The 20,779-nt window shown below is 36.4% G+C and overlaps 1 protein-coding gene across 1 annotated transcript in view; it reads right to left on the bottom strand.

Annotated features, from left to right (window-relative positions):
* Positions 1 to 20,779, bottom strand: part of DPP10 (dipeptidyl peptidase like 10) — a 760,992-nt gene that overhangs the window by 66,245 nt on the left and 673,968 nt on the right. The window contains exon 13 of the mRNA XM_052656314.1: positions 10,306 to 10,413. Coding sequence (XP_052512274.1) covers positions 10,306 to 10,413 — 108 coding nt within the window. The remainder of the gene's footprint in view (positions 1 to 10,305; positions 10,414 to 20,779) is intronic.

The raw sequence follows: 20,779 nt of genomic DNA, 5'->3' as shown, positions 1-20,779 counted from the left end.
TCAATGAACTATCTGCTCAGTAGTTTTGTCAATGATTCATGACCTTTCCTTGATTAAATTATCATTTCAAAGTGATTTTCTCACTGTAACAGCCCTTCTATATTTATTACATAGTATTCTTCTGAAGCAAAGAGGAACTAAAGAGCCTCCTGATGAAGGTGAAAGAGGAGAGTGAAAAAGCGGGCTTAAAACTCAACTTTCAGAAAACTAAGATCATGGCATCTGGTCCCATCACTTCATGGCAAATAGATGGGGAAACAATGAAAACAAAGACTTTCTTTTCTTCTGCTTGAAAATCACTGCAGACGGATACTGCAGCCATGGAATTTAAAGATGCTTGTTCCTTGGAATAAAAGCTATGACAAACCTAGATAGCATATTAAAAAACAGAGACATTACTTTGCCAAAAAAGTTTCATTTAATCAAAGCTATGGTTTTTCCAGTAGTCATGTACGGATGTGAGTGTTGAACCATAAAGAAAGCTGAGTACCAAACAATCAATGTTTTCGAACTGTGATGTTGGAGACGACTCTTGAGAGTGTCTTGGATGGCAAAAAGATCAAATAAGTCAAACCTAAAGGAAATCAGTCCTGACTATACATTGGAAGGACTGATGTTGAAACTGAAGCTCCAATACTTCGGCCACCTGATGCAAATAACCGATTCATTAGAAAAGACCTTGATACTGGGAAAGATTGAAGGCAGGAGAAGAAGACGATGGCAGAGGATGAGATGGTTGGATGGCATCACCAACTCAATGGATATGAGTTTGAGCAAGGTCTTGGAGATGCCGAAGAACAGGGAAGCCTGTATGCTGCAGTTCATGGGGTTGCCAAGAAATAGACAGGATTGAGCAACTGAACAATATTCTTCTGTTAAAGATCTTTCCTTACTTTTACATGCTTACATGTGTTCATAGCATCAGTTCTTTGGCACTCAGCTTTCTTCACAGTCCAACTCTCACATCCATATATGACTACTGGAAAAACCACAGCCTTGACTAGATGGACCTTTGTTGGCAAAGTAATGTCTCTGCTTTTGAATATGCTATCTAGGTTGGTCATAACTTTCCCTCCAAGAAGAAAGCATCTTTTAATTTCATGGCTGCAATCACCATCTGCAGTGATTTTGGAGCCCCCCAAAATGAAGCTGGACACTGTTTCCACTGTTTCCCCATCCATTTGCCATGAAGTGATGGGACCAGATGCCATGATCTTAGTTTTCTGAATGTTGAGCTTTAAGCCAACTTTCTCACTCTCCTCTTTCACTTTCATCAAGAGGCTTTTTAGTTCCTCTTCACTTTCTGCCATAAGGGTGGTATCATCTGTATATCTGAGGTTATTGATATTTCTCCTGGCAATTTTGATTCCAGCTTGTGCTTCTTCCAGCCCAGCATTTCTCATGATGTACTCCACTGCTGCTAAGTTGCTTCAGTCGTGTCTGACTCTGTGTGACCCCATAGACAGCAGCCCACCAGGCTTCCCCGTCCCTGGGATTCTCCAGGCAAGAACACTGGAGTGGGTGATGTAGTCTGCATATAAGTTAAATAAGCAGGGTGACAATATACGGCCTTGACGTACTCCTTTTCCTATTTGGAACCACATATATACTTTAACCCACCATAAATTTAGAAAGTACACTTTATTTTCAAATATTTTAAATACAAAGTTACCATTGTTGCTATTAGCTGAATAACATGTTAAACATGAATAACATGTTTGGTTTAAATATATAAAGAATCTAAGATTTTGAAGTGGGAAAGTTTTATTAAATGTACACTTTTCTAGACTACTTAAGGCAGAAATTAAATGGTCAATTAACTATGTACAGGTGGTATTAGAATCTTCTTTCAAAAAAAAAAAATACTTGTGACTTTTTGTACACATTGATATTTCAAACATCTCCCTAAATCAACTATTCCATATTCTTAAAGGGAGTTCTAGCTGGTGAAAGTCAACAACAAGCATGTAATTTATTTTAACTTCTTCATATACTGTCTGATAAATTATAGCACTTTATAAGCATTTGTTGAAAAAAAGTATAAATGTAAAGATAAAAACAAATTTCTGAGATTTGACACAGCCTAAAATTTGTTGTGGAGTTCTGAAGTGTCATATTTAATTGTCAAATTTCCACAGGACAACCATTTTGCTCATTTTGATCCTGTTTTGAGTGAGCCAAGGACAGAAAGAATACTAACAGCTCAAGGTTTTAATGCATCTTTGGTGCTCAATTTCTCGAGCATTTTGATCCTGTTTTGAGTGAGCCAAGGACAGAAAGAATACTAACAGCTCAAGGTTTTAATGCATCTTTGGTGCTCAATTTCTCGATGAACAAAATTTCAAAACATTAAAAAGTAAAGAGATTTTGATCAATATTTGTTTGGAGATAGGCTTTTTTCACAGATTTCTAGATTGATTATACTTTGATTTTCAGAGAATTTTGGTGTGTGTTTATGTGTCTTTTAAGGAAATAAGAGTGACCATATTAAAAGTGATCATGAGTAAAAATCCAATGACATGAAAATTGTTTGAAAACAATGTACAGAAAATTAAAATTACACATTCAATGATGCATCTAGGATCAAAATATAGTTCTAAGTGTAGAAGCAAAATATCTCTTGTTGGTAGCCATAATAACAACCTCACAAACCTTTGCACGTTATTCAAACACCTATAATTTCTTTGCTTATTTTATGTCTGCCATAGCCACTGTGGGCTTGGGGAATAAGTGGCACTTCATTCACATGTAATATCATAGACTATCTTGTATAGTTATAAGACTCATAAGCTATTTTTCCAATAATAGTATCTAGTTATATCATAAAAGTGAGCATATTAAGTTTGATCTCTACTCTGGGTAAATAATCCCAGTACCAACCACAATATGGTAGATGCCCATACAGTAAATTTAAAATATATAACAAGGGACTTGGCTAGTCTTTATGAGGGGGTGTCTTTACCTTAATTTTCCATCCCCCTTCAGTAGAAATATAATCACAGGAAAGGTAATTTAACAAAGTAGGAAAGAATAATTATTTTACTTCACAGAAATAATTCTTTCTTTCTGTGAAACCACAATCTCTATTATATTAACTTAGTAGAATAGAAACACTGATTATTAATTTTGACAAGGGCAACATGGCAATATGCTTCAAACTGAACTCATTTTTCACTTTTAATTTTCAAGAGCAGCAATAAAACTAGTAACTTCATTTATTTTTAAAAGAACTGAAAATCTAGGAAATAAAATGTTTTTATTTGGGACATCAGAAACCAGGCACCTTTCCTTGAATTGGTAGAGAGTTTATCTTACTCAGACAGTTCAATACTGATATTTATATTCTCAAGTGGAAAACATTGGTATCAGTAAAAGTTTAATGACACACATGCTTTTCACCTAATTATACACTGTTAATTCATTTCTTATAATAAATTCTGTTTAATTTTTGAAGCTTTTAAGTATGGGAAATATTGCAGTGCTTAAAAATAGCATGCTTTAATTTATTGTCTATTCAACATGTGAGGTGAGAGAATTGTTTTCAGACAATGTCCTTATCAGATACAACAGTGAAATGTAATGAAAAAATTGTATTGGGTTGATTAGGTGATAGAATTGAGGATTGGGGGCATGCCATTTTCTACAGTATTTGTAATGAATAATTTAAAATTATTCCAAGTGAAATTGTCAGCTCTCATGAGCAAAACTCTGTGCTGCTGAATAGAGAGAGTGAATGAATTCACCAACATATAAAATTTTTCATTTAACACAGCTTTGGAAGATAATTGGGCATTTGCTTATGCTTATAAATCTGAACCACTGAACATGACCGCAACTCTGCTTATCCCCTATTAGAGAGGAAAAAGGGAGCCATGTCCTTGAAAAAAACTGTTTCTTAACTGCAACTTACATTGTAAGATAGAGGATATTATACTTCCAAATTTGGGACCTCAGAAATTAGAGTCTACATAAGGAATGCCATAGGGAGAAGGTGAAAGGAAACTATCTAAAGTGGTCTATTGTAAAAAAAAAAGAATTTGCATCGTTGCTTGAATCAAACTGTTTCCAATACTGCATATTGCACACTCTACTCAGAAGGAACTTTATGTCAGCTTATATAGATTTTCGAATTGCCAATATCCGCTGGATCATCGAAAAAGCAAGAGAGTTCCAGGAAAACATCTATTTCTGTATTGACTATGCCAAAGCCTTTGACTGTGTGGATCACAATAGACTGTGGAAAATTCTGAAAGTGATGGGAATACCAGACCACCTGACCTGCCTCTTGAGAAACCTATATGCAGGTCAGGAAGCAACAGTTAGAACTGGACATGGAACAACAGACTGGTTCCAAATAGGAAAAGGAGTCCGTCAGGCTGTATATTGTCACTCTGCTTATTTAACTTCTATGCAGAGTACATCATGAGAAACGCTGGGCTAGAAGAAGCACAAGATGAAATCAAGATTGCTGGGAGAAATATCAATAACCTCAGATATGCAGATGACACCACTCTTATGGCAGAAAGTGAAAAAGAACTAAAAAGCCTCTTGATGAAAGTGAAAGAGAAGAGTGAAAAAGTTGGCTTAAAGCTCAACATTCAGAAAACTAAGATATGGCATCTGGTCCCATCACTTCATGGGAAATAGATGGGGAAACAGTGGAAACAGTGTCTGACTTTATTTTGGGGGGCTCCAAAATCACTGCAGCCATGAAACTAAAAAACACTTACTCCTTGGAAGAAAAGTTATGACCAACCTAGATAGTATATTCAAAAGCAGAGACATTACTTTGCCAACACAGGTCCATCTAGTCAAGTCTATGGTTTTTCCAGTGGTCCTGTATGGATGTGAGAGTTGGACTGTGAAGAAAGCTGAGTGCCGAAGAATTGATGCTTTTGAACTGTGGTGTTGGAGAAGACTCTTGAGAGTCCCTTGGACTGCAAGGAGATCCAACCAGTCCATTCTAAAGGAGATCAGCCGTGGGATTTCTTTGGAAGGAATGATGCTAAAGCTGAAACTCCAATACTTTGGCCACCTCATGCGAAGAGTTGAATCATTAGAAAAGACTGTGATGCTGGGAGGGATTGGGGGCAGGAGAAGAAGGGGACAATAGAGGATGAGATGGCTGGATGGCATCACTGACTCGATGGATATGAGTTTGAGTGAACTCCGGGAGTTGGTGATGGACAGGGAGCTGTGGCATGCTGCAATTCATGGGTTCGCAAAGAGTCAGACACGACAGAGTGACTGAACTGAACTGAACTGAACTATATAGATTTTTGGAAGACTCAGTTTTTATTTTTATTATCTTTAACAGAATATATAAAAGCAGAGAAACCTCATTCATAAATTGTGTTTTCTCATATTTATATAGAAAATATCCAGAAATATATAGGGCTTAACAATATTTTACTTTAGATATAGGAATTCCAGTTCTGTTAACTAAAATTAAATAAATAATTTATAATAAAGTAAGTTTTATACATAGTGAAATCTATAACTACAGCTAATTGTCACTAATTGAAACATTGAACAATCATGGTTAAGTAGGTGTGTGAGTGCTATCACTTCAATCATCTGACTCTTTACAACTCTATGGACTGTATCCCGCCAGACTCTTCTGTCCATGGCATTTTCCAGGCAGGAATACTGGAGGGGGTTGCCATGCCCGTCTCCAGAGGAACTTCCCTACCCAGGGATTGAACACAGGTCTCCTGAATTGCAGGGAGATCTGTTACCTCTAGTGCCACCTAGGAAGGTACACCCAGTCAACTAAATATGAATATTCAAAAGAATTGCACTCAAAATTGTTTACCACTATGGGACGATTTTGCTTCTAAATTAAAATATCAGGATAAAATGCTGTAGTTTACATAAAATTATAATAATACTTAAAAGAATACTGGAGGAAAATGTCATAATTTTTTTCTACTTTTATATTTCGGAATTATTTTAACAATCATTAGTTTTGTAAATGAGGGGGAAAAACACTAAAATATTTGTAAGGAAAATCGTCCATTTATGCAATGAATATATCCTAAACACTAATTTGTAGCCTGGTGTATAACCAATGTATTTTTGTTTACCTACAAATTGTGTAAGAGAGAAAAATGTTTGCAAAATTTTACTACTTTCATTTGGTAAGACAGTTCAAACAGATAAATCTATTTTCAGTCAATGGGGAAGCTCTCAAATGTAGCTTAGCATCTAGTACTACCTTCCTGACTATTGGCTGCTAAGCTCTCTGTCCCTATCATTTCTCTCTCTCTGGGCACATCAATTTAGGTGGCATCCTCAGGCATATAAAAGGAAGGAAAAATGGGTAAAAAGTCATCTCTGGTGACATGCATTACTGTTTAGACAGTAAATTATTAAACTATTTGTGGAGGGCCAATTTTACATTCTATATCAAAACCTAAGCAAAGACATATGTACACATACACTTTGCCTAGGTACCTTTTGATATCTGGAAATATATATTTATAGGAATAATGTTTACCTTTGAATACTTTTTAGTATCAAACATAGAAATAAATTTGATGATTAAAAGTAATTCAATTAAATATGGTATGATATGTTTACTGGACATAATGTTGAGTAGCTATTAAAATCACATTTTAAAATAATATTAAATATTAAGAATGCAATTAAATGATGTGAGAAAATGCTCATAAATTACTCTTTAAATGTTACAAGTAAATATATAGCTTTGCATGTTTTTAGGTGAAAAATGACATATTTTTCATGTAAAAAGGAATTCAAAACATATACAACAACTGATTTGCAATGTGCCAGTGTGGGGTGATGAGACCATATTTGATGTTATATATACCTTTATTTAGTTTATTCAGTTATTACTTTACAAATTTTTATAGTATGCATATATGTAGATGTCAATATGGTAATTATAAACAATTCATTAAAGAGCTTTTTTGTTAGCTATTTTAAAATTGAGGCAAAGAGATTCAAAATATTTACTAAAATTCTCTGTGTGTATATATGTGTTAACTTAGGAATAAACTGTATTTACCTAGGCACTGACCTCTGATTCATTAACAAAGTAGGTTATCTTTAGCCACATTGCCAAAGTATCTTCAAATAATCATGCAACCATGTTTATTTCTCAGTGAGGCAAACCACAAGTTCTCTGAACTGCAACCAGAATATATAAAAATGTTTTGTAGTTCAGTGAAATTTTGTTATAATCTCCATATGGAAGAGGAACAAAGTAAACACATCTGCTCTATGAAGGTGTTCTGAATATTTCAGAAATAATGAATTAGACTGCATTTCAGACTGGTTTGATTGGGAGACAGGAGGTATTTCTTCCCAAGGCTTGTAAAGAAAATTTTGTTAGGTATATAAATACCTCAGTTCTTATATGCCAACATGTTCATCCCTGACTGTCACTCTGCCAACTCCACACTTTCAAAAAGACATTTCACTTCCTACTTTGTTGGATAGACTATCTTCTAAGATATATATATATATATATATGTATATATATGTATGTATATATATATATATATATGTATATAGAAAGTCTCTTAGTCCTGTCTGACTCTCTGCAACCCCATGGACTATAGCCCGCAAGGCTCCTCTGTCCATGGGATTCCCCAGGCAAGAATACTCGAGTGGATCGCCATTCCCTTCTCCATATGTATATGCTTAGTTGACTTCCCTGGAGGCTCAGAAGGTAAAGAATCTGCCTGCCAATACAGGAGACAATAGTTCGACCCCTGGAAGATCTCCTGGAGAAGGTAATGGCAACCCAGTCTAGTATTATTGCCTGGAGAATCCCACTGACAGTGGAGACTGGTGGGCTACAGTTTATGGGGTCTCAAAGAGTTAACACAATTGTGCGACTAACACTTAAGATATGCTTAGTTGCTCACTCGTGTCCAGCTCCTTGCGACCCTTTGGACTTCAGCCTGCCAGGCTCCTTTGTCCTTTGGATTTTTCAGACAAGAATAGTGGAGTAGGTTGCCATTTTCTCCTGCATGGGATCTTCCCCACCCAAGGATCAAACCCGCATCTCTTGTGTCTCCTGCACTACAGGTAGATTCTTTACCTGCTGAGCCAATGAAAGTCCATTTATGTTACGTTTACTCATCTATAGATGTATTACACATCTTTCTCTACCTTTCTCTGTATCTTATGAATATATTCACAATTTGTATATAATTTTGACTACTTGGGTTTGTATTCAGATTACTGAATAAAAATGCAGATAATTAAAATTTTAATAAGATGTTACCACAGGCAATTGTAAGATTTGGAAGATTTATTATTTTGGCACAAGTATATCCCCAGTATTTATGATAACAAAATTTATGGTTAACAAGCAAAAGTGAATCAAGTCAGCAATTTGCTGGTAAAGCTTCCTCCAGTTCACATAAACATCAAAAAGTATTCCATTAATATCACCTGTCTGTTATAATCACTTAATAGTTCAGTGTAGAATCACCTCCAATTTTTTTCATATATAAATGCATTCATTTATTTAAAAACATAAATGAGATCACATCATATATTACTCTATAAGCTATTTTTCTAATTTAATAATATACCTTGAAAAATGATCTACTTCTCCACTGTGGAAATTATGTATGGTCAAATTATTTCAGCTTTGCTTAAAACTGAAGTTAAAATCATGACAATGACTTTAACAGTACAGACTTTGGAAAAGTGCTGCCTTTTAAGTTACTGACATTGATTTTAAGAATTCAAGTTTCTGAGCTGCCCAGTGTAAATATGCATATGGGTAATGGTAAAATTTTGTGAACATGCACAAGACTTGAAGATATTAAGAACATAAAAGCACTCAGGTTGCTTAGGGATTTTTTGCCACATTTATTTTTATTCTATTCTTAGTAAGCATGAAAGTTGCTCAATCATGTCCAACTCTTGATCCCATGGACTGTCACTTGCCAGGCTTCTCTTTCCATGGAATTTTCCAGGCTAGAATACTGAAATTGGTTAGCCATTCCCTTCTCTAGGGAATCTTCCGGATTCAAGGATTGAACCTGGGTCTCTTTCTTGCATTTCAGGCAGATTCCTTACCATCTGAGCCACAAGATAATCACCCATTCGAATTGTGGTGCTGAAGAACTGATGCTTTTGAACTGTGGTGTTGGAGAAGACTCTTGAGAGTCCCTTGGACTGCAAGGAGATTGAACCAGTTAATCCTAAAGGAAATCAAACCTGAACAGTCATTGGAAGGATTTATACCGAGGCTGAAGCTCCAATACTGTGGCCACCTGATGCAAAGAGCTGACAGATTGGAAAAGACCCTGGTGCTGGGAAAGATCAAAAGCAGAAGGAAGCAACAGGGTTGGATGACATCACTGACTCAATGGATATGAGTTTGAGCAATAACTCTGGGAGATAGTGAAAGACAGGGAAACCTGGTGTGCCACAGTTCATGGGGTCACAAAGAGTCAGACATGACTGAGCAACTGAACAACAACAAAGTAAGTATGAAATTGATTCTTGGCTAGTATGTTTATAACATTCTTAAGAAAGATTCCAATTTATCCACAATGCTTTATCTTGATAAATCATCATTTACCTGTGACTAGACTGTTTATTTGATTTTGAAGGAAACTTTATTTCTCATGAATATTTTATTGGTAATTAGTTTCAAACAGACTCATAATCTTACCATATTTTATTTGTTGTGAATTCCCTGATTCATTTTATAATTAGTAAAACTGCATAAACTGGTTAACTAACATTCACTTGAAATGTAGAGGAAAAGTAACACTTTATTCTCTTTTTATCAAAAAGTCCCTAAAAATGTAACACAGACTTTGTGACTTTGACAACACTTAAGAAATCTATTTTATCCTGGTTTTTAGAATCTGCAGTGCATTTCCTTCTGTGAGTGTTCCATAACGTATTAACTATTCAGTTTTTGATGGACATTCAGGTTGCTTCAGGTACATAAAATTTTATAACATTTTGAAAACATTACTTGTACCAAATAGGTGATATATATTTGTTGAATGAGAAATTGTCTCTCGAGTTTCCTCAGATCTTTGAAAGTAGGAGTTTGGTTCTTTCTATTTATTAAATTCTATATCCCAAGGCCCTCAACTCATAGCACACATGTGTATCTCACTAAGTTTTATTGAATGCTGAAAATGTTTTGTGGGTGTCTTGAATTAAGGCTATGGATGGGGACCCTTTTCCTAAAACATCCCTGAGTTGGATATATGACTGGATGCCACAGATATAACTATAGATGCAGAATGCCATGTGGGTGGCAACGAAGACAAACCACTTGAGGAACACAGCACTTACCTGGACCAGGAACATAGCTATGTGGTGAAACTCTCCACGACCCCCTTGCTTCACAGGAACTGTCATGAAGAATTTGCTACCATCTCTAGAAAACACGGGCTCCTCATTCTAAAAAACAGAAGCACGTATAACAATCTCAAAAGGGCATCTGAAAATTGTGCTGCCAACTACTACCAATACATGCATGGATTAGACAAATAATTGGTTTATTTTGGCAAAAGGTTGAATTATTATTTAAAATATACAAGTATGATAATATTTTTAAAGTGAACTCAGTGATGCCTTTAGGCACATGGGCATATGTGTGTTTTTGAAAGGTGGGATGAATGGAAAAGTATCTTGCATATTGAATAGAAATGATTCACAATTAGACTAAAGACAGTTTTGAAACTGGTTCAGAAAATAACTTCCATATCTTCACATATGATTGTGCTTAGAGATGTACCCTTCAAAAATTAAGAAAATATGAACGGCTATTAACAGTTTATCAAACTCTTTTTTTAATTTGGAAAATTGTATAACATACAATATTTAATACATCTTCCTGAAATCTTTTACTCAGCAAGTGAAGTTATTGAAGATACATTTCTGATGATGTATATATAAATTTACTGTAAATATAAAAATGAAAAGACTGCAAAATTGGAGCCAATCAATTGAAAATGATTTAATTCAAATTTCCCATCCTCGCTGCTCACTTTTTCACAAACACACAAACATAGATGTCCATTTGATGATTTTTTAATTAAACTCCAGTGGCATGTTAAATCAATACAATTGTTTTTGAAAATTAAATGATGGAGGCTATACTTATAGACTGCTTTCTCTTGCTTAAGGGGAAACATTAAGAAATTGGATTTACATAACAAAAAATTGAGTTCTTTCTTTTGGATAAGTGAGAGTGACTATGTTGTTGTTGTTCATTCCCTAAGTCCTGTCCAATTCTTTGCGACCCCATGGACTGCAGTGTGCCAGGCTCCTCTGTCCTCCACAATTCCCTGTAGTTTGCTCAAATTAATGTCCACTGAGTTGGCGATGCTATCTCATCTCATCCTCTGCTGCTTCCTTATTATTTTGCCTTCATTCTTTTCCAGCATCAGGGTCTTTTCCAATGAGTTGGCTCTTCACATCATGTGACAAAGTATTGGAGCTTCAGCATCAGCATCAGTCCATCCGTGAATGAAGTAGGGTTGATTTCCTTTAGGCTTGACTGGTTGGATTTCTGTGCTGTCAAAGGGACTTTCAAGAGTCTTCTCCAGCACCATAATTCAAAAGCAATAATTTCTCAGAGCTCCACCTTCTTTATCACATCTCTAGATGACTACTGGGGGAAAAAAAAAGCTTTGTCTATACAGACCTCTGTGAGCAAACCAATGTTTCTGCTTTTTAATACACTGTCTAGGTTTGTTATAGCTTTCCTTCCAAGGAGATAGAGTCTTCTAATTTTATGGCTGCAGTCACTGTCTGCATTGATTTTGGAGCCAAAGAAAATAAAATCTGACATTGCTTCCACTTTTCCCCCTTCTATTTGCCATGAAGTGATGGCACCAGATGCCATGATATTAGTTTTTTGAATGTTGAGTTGCATGCCAGCTTTTTTACTCTCCTCTTTCACCCTCATCTAAAGAGACTCTTTAGTTCCTCTTTACTTTCCATCATTAGAATGGTATCGTCTACATATCTGTGGTTACTGATATCTCTCCTGGAAATCTTGATTCCAGCGTGTGAGTCATCTAGCCTGTCATTTCATATGATGTATTCTGCATCATAAGATAAATAAGCAAGGTGACAATTATTTGGCCTTGTTCTATTCCTTTCCCAATTTGGAACCAGTCAGTTGTTCCATGTCCATTTCTAACTGTTGCTTCTTGACCCACATACAGGTTTCTCAGGAGACAGGAAAGGTAAGGTGGTCTGGTATTTTCATCCCTTTAAGAATTTTCCATAGTTCGTTTTGATCCACCCAAAGGCTTTAGCATAGTTCAAGAAGCAGAGGTAGATATTTTTCTGGAGTTCCATTGCTTTTTCCATGATCCAATGGATGCTGGCAATTTGATCTCCTGTCCCTCTGTCTCTTCAAAACCCAATTGGTATATCTGGAATTTCACAGGTCACATACTGTTGAAATTGAACTTGAAGGACTTTGAGCATAAACTTGCTAGCATGTGAAACGAGTGAAACTGTACTCTAGTTTGAACATTCTTTGGCATTGCTCTTCTTTGGGATTGGAATAAAAACTGACCTCTTCCACTCCTGCAGTCACTGCTGAGTTTTCCAAAGTGCTGACAAAATGAGTGCAGCAGTTTAACAGCACCATCTTTGTAGGAATTGAAACAGCTTAGCTGGAATTCATTCACTTCCTCTAGCTTCATTAGTAGTAATGCTTTCTAAGGCCCACTTGACTTCAAACTCCAGGATGTCTCTCTAGGAGAGTGATCATACCATAGGGATTATCCGTAGTTAACATTAAGACCTTTTTGCATAGTTCTCTCTTGCCACCTTTTATCAATCTCTATTGCTTATTTTAGGTCACTACTATCTGTCCTTTATCATGTCCATCTTTGCAAGAAATATTCTCTTGATATCTCCAATTTTCTTAAAGAGATCTCTATTCTTTCCCATTCTATTATTTCCCTCCATTTCTTTTCATTATTCATTTCAGAAGACATTCTTATATCTCCTTGCTCTTCTCTGGAACTCTGAATTCAGTATACCTTGAAATTTCTCCTTTGACTTTTGCTTCTCTTCTTTCTTCAATAATTTTTAAGCCTCCTCAGACAACCCCTTTGCCTTCTTGAATCTCTTCTTGTTTGGGATGGTTTTGGTCACTGCCTCCTATACATTGTTTTGAACCTCAGTCTATAGTTCTTCAGGCACTCTGTCTACCAGATCTAATCCCTTAATCTGTTTATCACTGGGCTTCCCTGGTGGCTCAGAGGTTAAAGCATCTGACTCCAATGCAGGAGACCTGAGTTCGATCCCTGGGTTGGGAAGATCCCCTGGAGAAGGATATGGCAACCCACTCCAGTATTCTTGCCTGGAGAATCTCATGGACAGAGGAGTCTGGTAGGCTACAGTCCACGAGGTCACAAAGGGTCGGATCATTGCCACTGTTTAATCATAAGGAATTTGATTTCGATCATACCTGAATGGTTTTATTAGGCCATTAGGCTTCCCTGGTGGCTCAGACAGTAAAGCGTCTGCCTACAATGTGGGAGACCCGGGTTTGATCCCTGGGTTGGGAAGATCCTCTGGAGAAGGAAATGGCAACCCACTCCAGTACTCTTGCCTGGAAAATCCCATGGACGGAGGAGCCTGGTAGGATACAATATATGGGGTTGCAAAGAGTTGGACACGACTGAGTGACTTCATCACACCTCACTTAACAGTTTTCCCTACTCCCTTAAATTTAAGCCTGAATGGTCACCTAGTGGTTTTCCCTACTCTCTTAAATTTAAGCCTGAACTTTGTAGTAAGGTGCTCATGATCTGAGCCACAGACAGCTCCAGGTTTTGCTTTTGCTGACTCTATAGAGCTCCTCCATCTTTGGCTGCAAAGAACATAATCAATCTGATTTTTATATTGACCATCTGGAGAAGGAAATGGCAACCCACTCCAGTACTCTTGCCTGGAAAATCCCATGGACGGAGAAGCGTGGTGGGCTACAGTCCATGGGGTCGCAAAGAGTTGGATACGACTGAGCGACTTCACTTTCACTTTCACTTGCTGGTGATATCCATTTGTGAAGCTATCTCTTTGGCTTTTGGAAAAGGGTGTTTACTGTGACCAGCCTGTTCTCTTGACAAACTCTGTTAGACTTTGCTCTGCCTATTTTGTACTCCGAAGCCAAACTTTCCTGTTATTCTGGATATTTCTTGACTTTCTACTTTTGCATTCTAATCCCCTATGATGAAAAAGGACTTCTTTTTAGTGTTAGTTCTAGAAGATGTTGTAGGTCTTCATAGGACTGGTCAACTTCAGTTTGTTTTCCATCAGTGTTTGGGGAATAGACTTGGATTACTGTGATGTTAAATGGTTTGCCTTGGAAAGGAACCAAGATCATTCTGTCATTTTTGAGATTGCACCCAAGTACCACATTTCAGACTCTTTGGTTGACTATGAGGGTTACTCCAATTCTTCTAAGGGATTCTTGCCCACAGTAGTAGGTATAATGGTCATCTGTATTAAATTCACCCATTCCTGTCCAGTTTACTTCACTGTTTCCTAAGATGTTGATGTTCATCAATCTTGCCCTCTCCTGCTTAATCATGTCCAATTTACCTTGATTCATGAACCTAACACTGCAGGTTCCTGTGCAATATTGTTCTTAACAGCATCCAACTTGACTTTCACCAGCAGACACATCCACAACTGAGTGTCATTTCTGCTTTTGCCCAGCCACTTCACTCTTTTTTGAACTAATGATGATTGTACTCTGCTCTTCCCTAGGAGCATACTAGACACCTTCCAACCTGGGAGGCTCATGTTCTGGTGTCATATCTTTTTGCCTTTCATACCGTTCATGGAGTTTTTGTAGCAAGAATACTAAAGTGATTTGTCATTTTTTCCTCCAGTGGACCATGTTTTGTCAGAACTCTTCATTAAGACCCATCTGTCTTGGATGACCCTGCATAGCATGGCTCATAACTTCAATGAGTTACACAAGCCCCTTCTCCAAGACAAGGCTGTGATCCATGAAGGGGAAGAGTGACTATACATATGGTATAAAGCAAGGCTTTGATATGGTTTCCTTAACAGGTCTTCAGAGTGGCTCAAGCACTATTAAATGGCCTGATCCTCTACTCTCTCATCTCTTCTTCCTTCCTTCTGCATCCTGCATTTTTCTGCTCCAGAGTCTGCACATTTTAACTTTTTTCCCTCACTTTGCCTGGCTCTTTCTCAGCCCTCACTCTCTCGTTCACTCTCTTTTTTGGTGGAACTTATTTATTTTTGTTATTGGAATAACGTTAATATACAATGTTGTGTTAGGTATACATCAAACTGAATCAGTAATATATATATCCACCTTTTTAGATTTTTTTCCCACATAGGGCATTTCAGAGCACTGAGTAGATTTCCCAGTGCTATACAATAGGTTCTTCTTATTTATCTATTTTGTTTATACTCATGTGTGCTCAGTCACTCAGTTGTGCCCAACTCTTTGCAACCCCTTGGCTGTAGCCCACCAGGCGCCTCTGTCCATGGGATTCTTCAGGCAAGAATACTGGAGTGGGTTGCCAGTTCCTTCTCCAAGGGATCTTCCTAACCCTGGTATCAAACCCATGTCTCCTGGGTCTTCGGCATTGCAGGTGGATTCTTTACCACTAAGTCACTTGGGATAGTAGTGTGCATATGTCAATGCCAATCTCCCAATTTATCCCTCCCTTCCCTTCCCCCTCAGTAACCAAATTTGGTCTTCTACATCCGTGACTATTTCTGTTCTGTAAATAAACTCATTTGTACCATTTTTTAAAACTTCTACATTTAAGCAATAACATATGTTATTTGTCTTTCCCTGACTTACTTCACTTAGTATGACAATTTCTAGGTCCATCCATGCTGCTGCAAAAAGATCTTCATTGATCTCATCCTTTCTCTGCTCTAAATCTACCTTATCAGGCAGGTGTTTTCTGGTAATCCCATGTAAATTGTGATTGGGGAAACTAGATCATCCAATGGTATTTGAATCTCCCATCACCCTCTTAGTGACCATCTCTTTTGTCCATACCACCTAATACCATCCAACATATTATATTTTATGTATGTGTACATTTGTTTGTATATGAATGGATGTGTGTATGTGTGCATATACGTAGGTAAGTAGATGGGAAGTAGAAGGCGTTCCTCTAGAATGTAAGCTCCATGAGGCAAAAACCTTGTATTCTTCACTGCTTTGCATTTGGAACCCAGGACACTGACTATTGCATAAGTTGTATTTAATAATCATTTGTTGAATAAGTAAATTAATAACTACTTAATAATCTCAAGTCTGATTCTAGTTTCATTAGTAAAATAGAAATGTCTTACTAATATTTCTATCTAATAGAAAATAAATATTTTTATTCTTTTTAATTATTCTATTTATTTATTTTATTCTATTATTACTAATAGAAAATATAATAAATACAAAGAATACAAATATTATTTTTCTCATACACTTTATGGACACTCATGAAAATGTAAATGGTATGTGTAATAAATTTGAAAGTCTGAACTAATATAACACAAGGGTGGGAAAAATGCTTTGCAAGGCAGATAATAAATACTGACAAGGTATTTGATTGAGTGAATCACATTCTGCTCTGTGATTTGTTGTTCAGTCTCTCAGTCATGTCTGACTCTTTGTCACTCCATGGAATGCAGCAGGCCAGGCTTCCCCTGTCCTTCACCATCTCCTGGAGTTTGCTCAAACGCATGTCTATTGAGTTAGTGATGCCATTCAACCATCTCATCCTCTGTCATCCCCTTCTCCTGCCTTCAATCTTTCCCAGCATCAGGGTCTTTTCTAGTGAGTCAGCTCTTTGTATCAGTTGGCCAAAGTATTGGAGCTTCAGCTTCAACATCAGTCCTTCCAATGACTATTCAGGACTGATTTCCTTTAGGATTGACTCGTTTGATCTCCTTGCAGTCCAAGGGACTCTCAAGAGTCTTCTCCAACACCACAGTTCAAAAGCATCAATTCTTCAGCTCTCAGGTTTCTTTATAGTCCAACTCTCACATCCATACATGACTACTGGAAAAACCATAGCTATGACTAGATGGACCTTTGTTGGCAAAGAAATGTCTCTGTTTTTTAATAAACTGTCTAGGCTTGTCATAGCTTTTATTCCAAGGAGCAAGCATCTTTTATTTTCATGGCTGCAATCACCATCTGCAGTAATTTTGAAGCCCAAGAAAAGAAAGTCTGTCACTCTTTCCATTGTTTCCCCATCTATTTGCCACGAAGTGATGGGAGCAGATGCCATGATCTTTGTTTTTTGAATGTTGGGTATTATTGCAGCTTTTGTACTCTCCTCTTTCACCTTCATCAAGAGGCTCTTTAGTTCCTCTTCACTTTCTGCCATAAGGGTGGTGTTATCTGCATATCCAAGGTTCTTGATATTTCTCCCAGAAATCCTGATTCCAGGATTCATCCAGCCCAGCATTTCCCATGATGTACTGTGCATATAACTTAAACATAACTTAGGCTGGGTGACAATCTGCAGCCTTGATGTACTCCTCCCCAATTTGGAACCAGTCCATTGTTCTATGTCTGGTTTGAACTGTTGCTTCATGTCGTGCATATAGGTTTCTCAGGAGGCAGGTACGATGATCTGTTATTCCCATCACTTGAAGAATTTTCCATAGTTTGATTTGATATACACAGTCAAAGGCTTTAGCAGAGTAGAAGCAGAAGTAGATGATTTTCTCAAATTCTCTTGAATTTTCTATTAACCAATGGATGTTGGCAACTATGATAGAGTCAAGAATTCTGTATTTTCTATCCCTTGCCTATATGTAATGTCTCTCTTTGCTTTTGCAATGGAATTTCTTCTGTCTGGAGTAAGCTTTCACTCGTCTTTTTTGTGCTATATCTTCCTCATTTTTTACTTAAACTCAAAACAGAAACCATTTTTAAATTTCTGTAGCTAGAAAGCCCCTCTTATTTAGGAAATCTCTCCCTGGAGACTCTAAGTAGTACTCTGTATTCATCTCTCTTGACTTTCAGAGCACTCTATTATATGGTTGACTTCCTTCACTAGGCAAGTAATAATTAAACTAAGTTTGTAATTTTATCTTTTTTTTTCTAGGACACAGTAGGTGACCTACGTATAACTGCACAGATGAATGCGTGTGTACAATGGGCAAAAATATTTGTTATATATATCACTTTATCCACTACATTTACTCCAAACTATTGGCTCCTCCCTATTCAAGATTCTGCTCCTGTGCTTTACTCCAAAATTAAATCGTAGCATTGTCCTTTTTATGTTAGTCCCTCTTCCTCCAATTCTCATACCTTGGAAATAGTTCATTTTAAGGAATAGATGGGGGTCATAATTACTAATACATTTCTGGGTTTAAAAACTTTCACCACTGGACAGAAACTAGTTATACAGCTCTACGTAGAGCATTTCCTACAATCAAATAAAGAATGAAGCCAATCTCACTGTCCATGTTTATGACCTTAAGCAAGGCAGTGTTTATGACACACAGGCCAGTGAACTGAGGATAGCACTCTTTACCTCTTGACCAAACATTTTTTATACCGGTTATTCCAATTATTAGTCTCTTGAAAGCTAGGAGAAAAAATGCTCACTTCTCTCTGCTCTTCTCACCAAACAGAAAACAAGCATGAGTATTACATTAAATTTCTCATTTTCTTTGAAAGTTGCTTCATCTCATTACATATTCTCATTCTTTTAATTTCACTGAATTCTATTTAAGTATTTCATGAAATTCCCTTAGAACTTTTGGAGAAAAAATCAACTGCAACAAACTACTTCCTACATTTTCTTATTGAATACTTGATAACTTTTTTTTAAAATTTCTATTAAATATTCATAAATTTGGGACCTAAAATGTAGGTAACATAATCCTAAAAATTCATGCATTGTGTTGTTGTATGCTAGACTATTATGAATTTCACTGACAATTAAAGTAGGTTTAATAATGCAGATAATTTAGAATAAATCCATATATATTTTTATTATTTTCAATTATTTAACTTAATTTTGATTTTTTTTTGTTTTTTGCTAAATAAAGTCAGTTTTCCCTCAGTTTAATTTTGCACATTGACTATGATTAAATAGTTCATATTGTTATCTATGGAGAGAGAGATGACAGATGGATGATAGATAGACAGACAGGCAGATAGGGAGACAGATATATCTACACCCTATTCACAATCTTTCTTACTCTTTTATTCAACAGGTACATATGGAAGTCTTTTTATAACCAGACTGTATTTTAAGCATTTGTTACATAATGAATAATAAAAAATGAACAACATTCTTGCCCTTGTGAAGTTTGTAAAAAAAAAAAATCACAGAACTAACTGTGTAAGTTTACATAAATATTGCACTGGACTCTAAGTTTTATTGGGGGATGTTATTTGATTAGTGTGGTTTGAAGAGGTGACTTCTTAAGCAGGTGATAAAGGCTGAAGTTTGACAAATAAGCAACTTTCAGGTAAAGAAAGCAATTGAGAAAATTCTGTTCAGAAGGAAGAGTTCACATAAAGTTCTGGTGAATATGAGGGCTAATGGAGAAAATGAGAGAAAAGATGATATGACACAGAGCTGGAAAAGCTTTCAAATAAATCTCTTATAGACCCTTTAAGATGTTGGTCTTTATCTGTAGAATGAAGGGGAGATAAAAATTATCAGTTGTAAGAGAATATCAGAGTGTTTGGGGCAGTAGAATTAGAGATGTGTTTTGAAAAGATCACTCAGCCAGGCTGAAATGTGGAGAACAGATTGGCAGTTTCCTAAGGGATTGAGAGTTCACTAGTCAAGGAGGAAATGCAGTGCTGATAGTTTGATCCTCTATAGTGTTTGTAAATTGGAGAAAAGTAAATGACTTGAAGTCTTTGAGAGTAAATCAAAGTAACTTGGTGATGAGTAACATATGCAGATAAGGATAAGAAAAGTTCAATAATCCTCAGTAGGTTTATGATTTTGATAGCTGGGTGGATAAATACGTCTGTGACTTCTATGATAAGAATACTGACTTACTGGAAGAGAATGGAGTTTAGTTTGAACCTGAGGAGTATGCTGTTACTTTTATAGATTTAGGAGAAGATGCCAAGCATGAATTTGTATATATATCAGAACTCAGAGAATTTAGTTGCCTGGGGCTATACAGTCAGAGGTAGCAATTGAAACCACAGACGTATATGACACCCAGGGAGAGAATATGAAATAAAAGAGCACTGTAAAGAACAAAACAAATCAAAACCAAATAAGCCAAGCCAAACACTTCCTCTGCAAAAGGCAGTGATGAAGTTAGTAGTAAAATAGGTTGATCTACATTTGAATAATCTTGTGTTTCCTTCTGAAATATCCAGTTAGACAGCACGTTGTGGAGACATTTGTGATCATCTGGTTCTAGCTTCATTTATATCACAAGCTAGCACTGTGTAAGCTGGAAATTGTCTAAGGAAATGTTCGTCTGAGTAGCAGTTTAGGTGGAGACTTGGTCAGATTTCTGGGCAACTTGAGCAATGCTGATGGTTCCTAGTTTATATGGGCTGCACCTTTTTCTTCAACACAACTATTTACTTTTATGAATGGTCCTGAAATTGGATCCTGGTAATAATTCAACAACTTGTGTTCTATTAAAAAAAAGAAAAAAACAAAGCAATGTTTTCACAAATGATGTCATAAAACCCAAGTCATATATTTTAACGAAAAAGACTCACTTATTCAAAAATAACAGAGCCTTAAACTCATACAACTGAAATAACTTTTGAGAAAAAGTTATATATAAAACA

Source organism: Budorcas taxicolor, chromosome 2 (assembly GCF_023091745.1).
Source record: "Budorcas taxicolor isolate Tak-1 chromosome 2, Takin1.1, whole genome shotgun sequence".
NCBI lineage: Eukaryota > Metazoa > Chordata > Mammalia > Artiodactyla > Bovidae > Budorcas > Budorcas taxicolor.
Note: the sequence above shows the minus strand (reverse complement) of the source record. Positions and strands in the feature narration are given on the sequence as shown.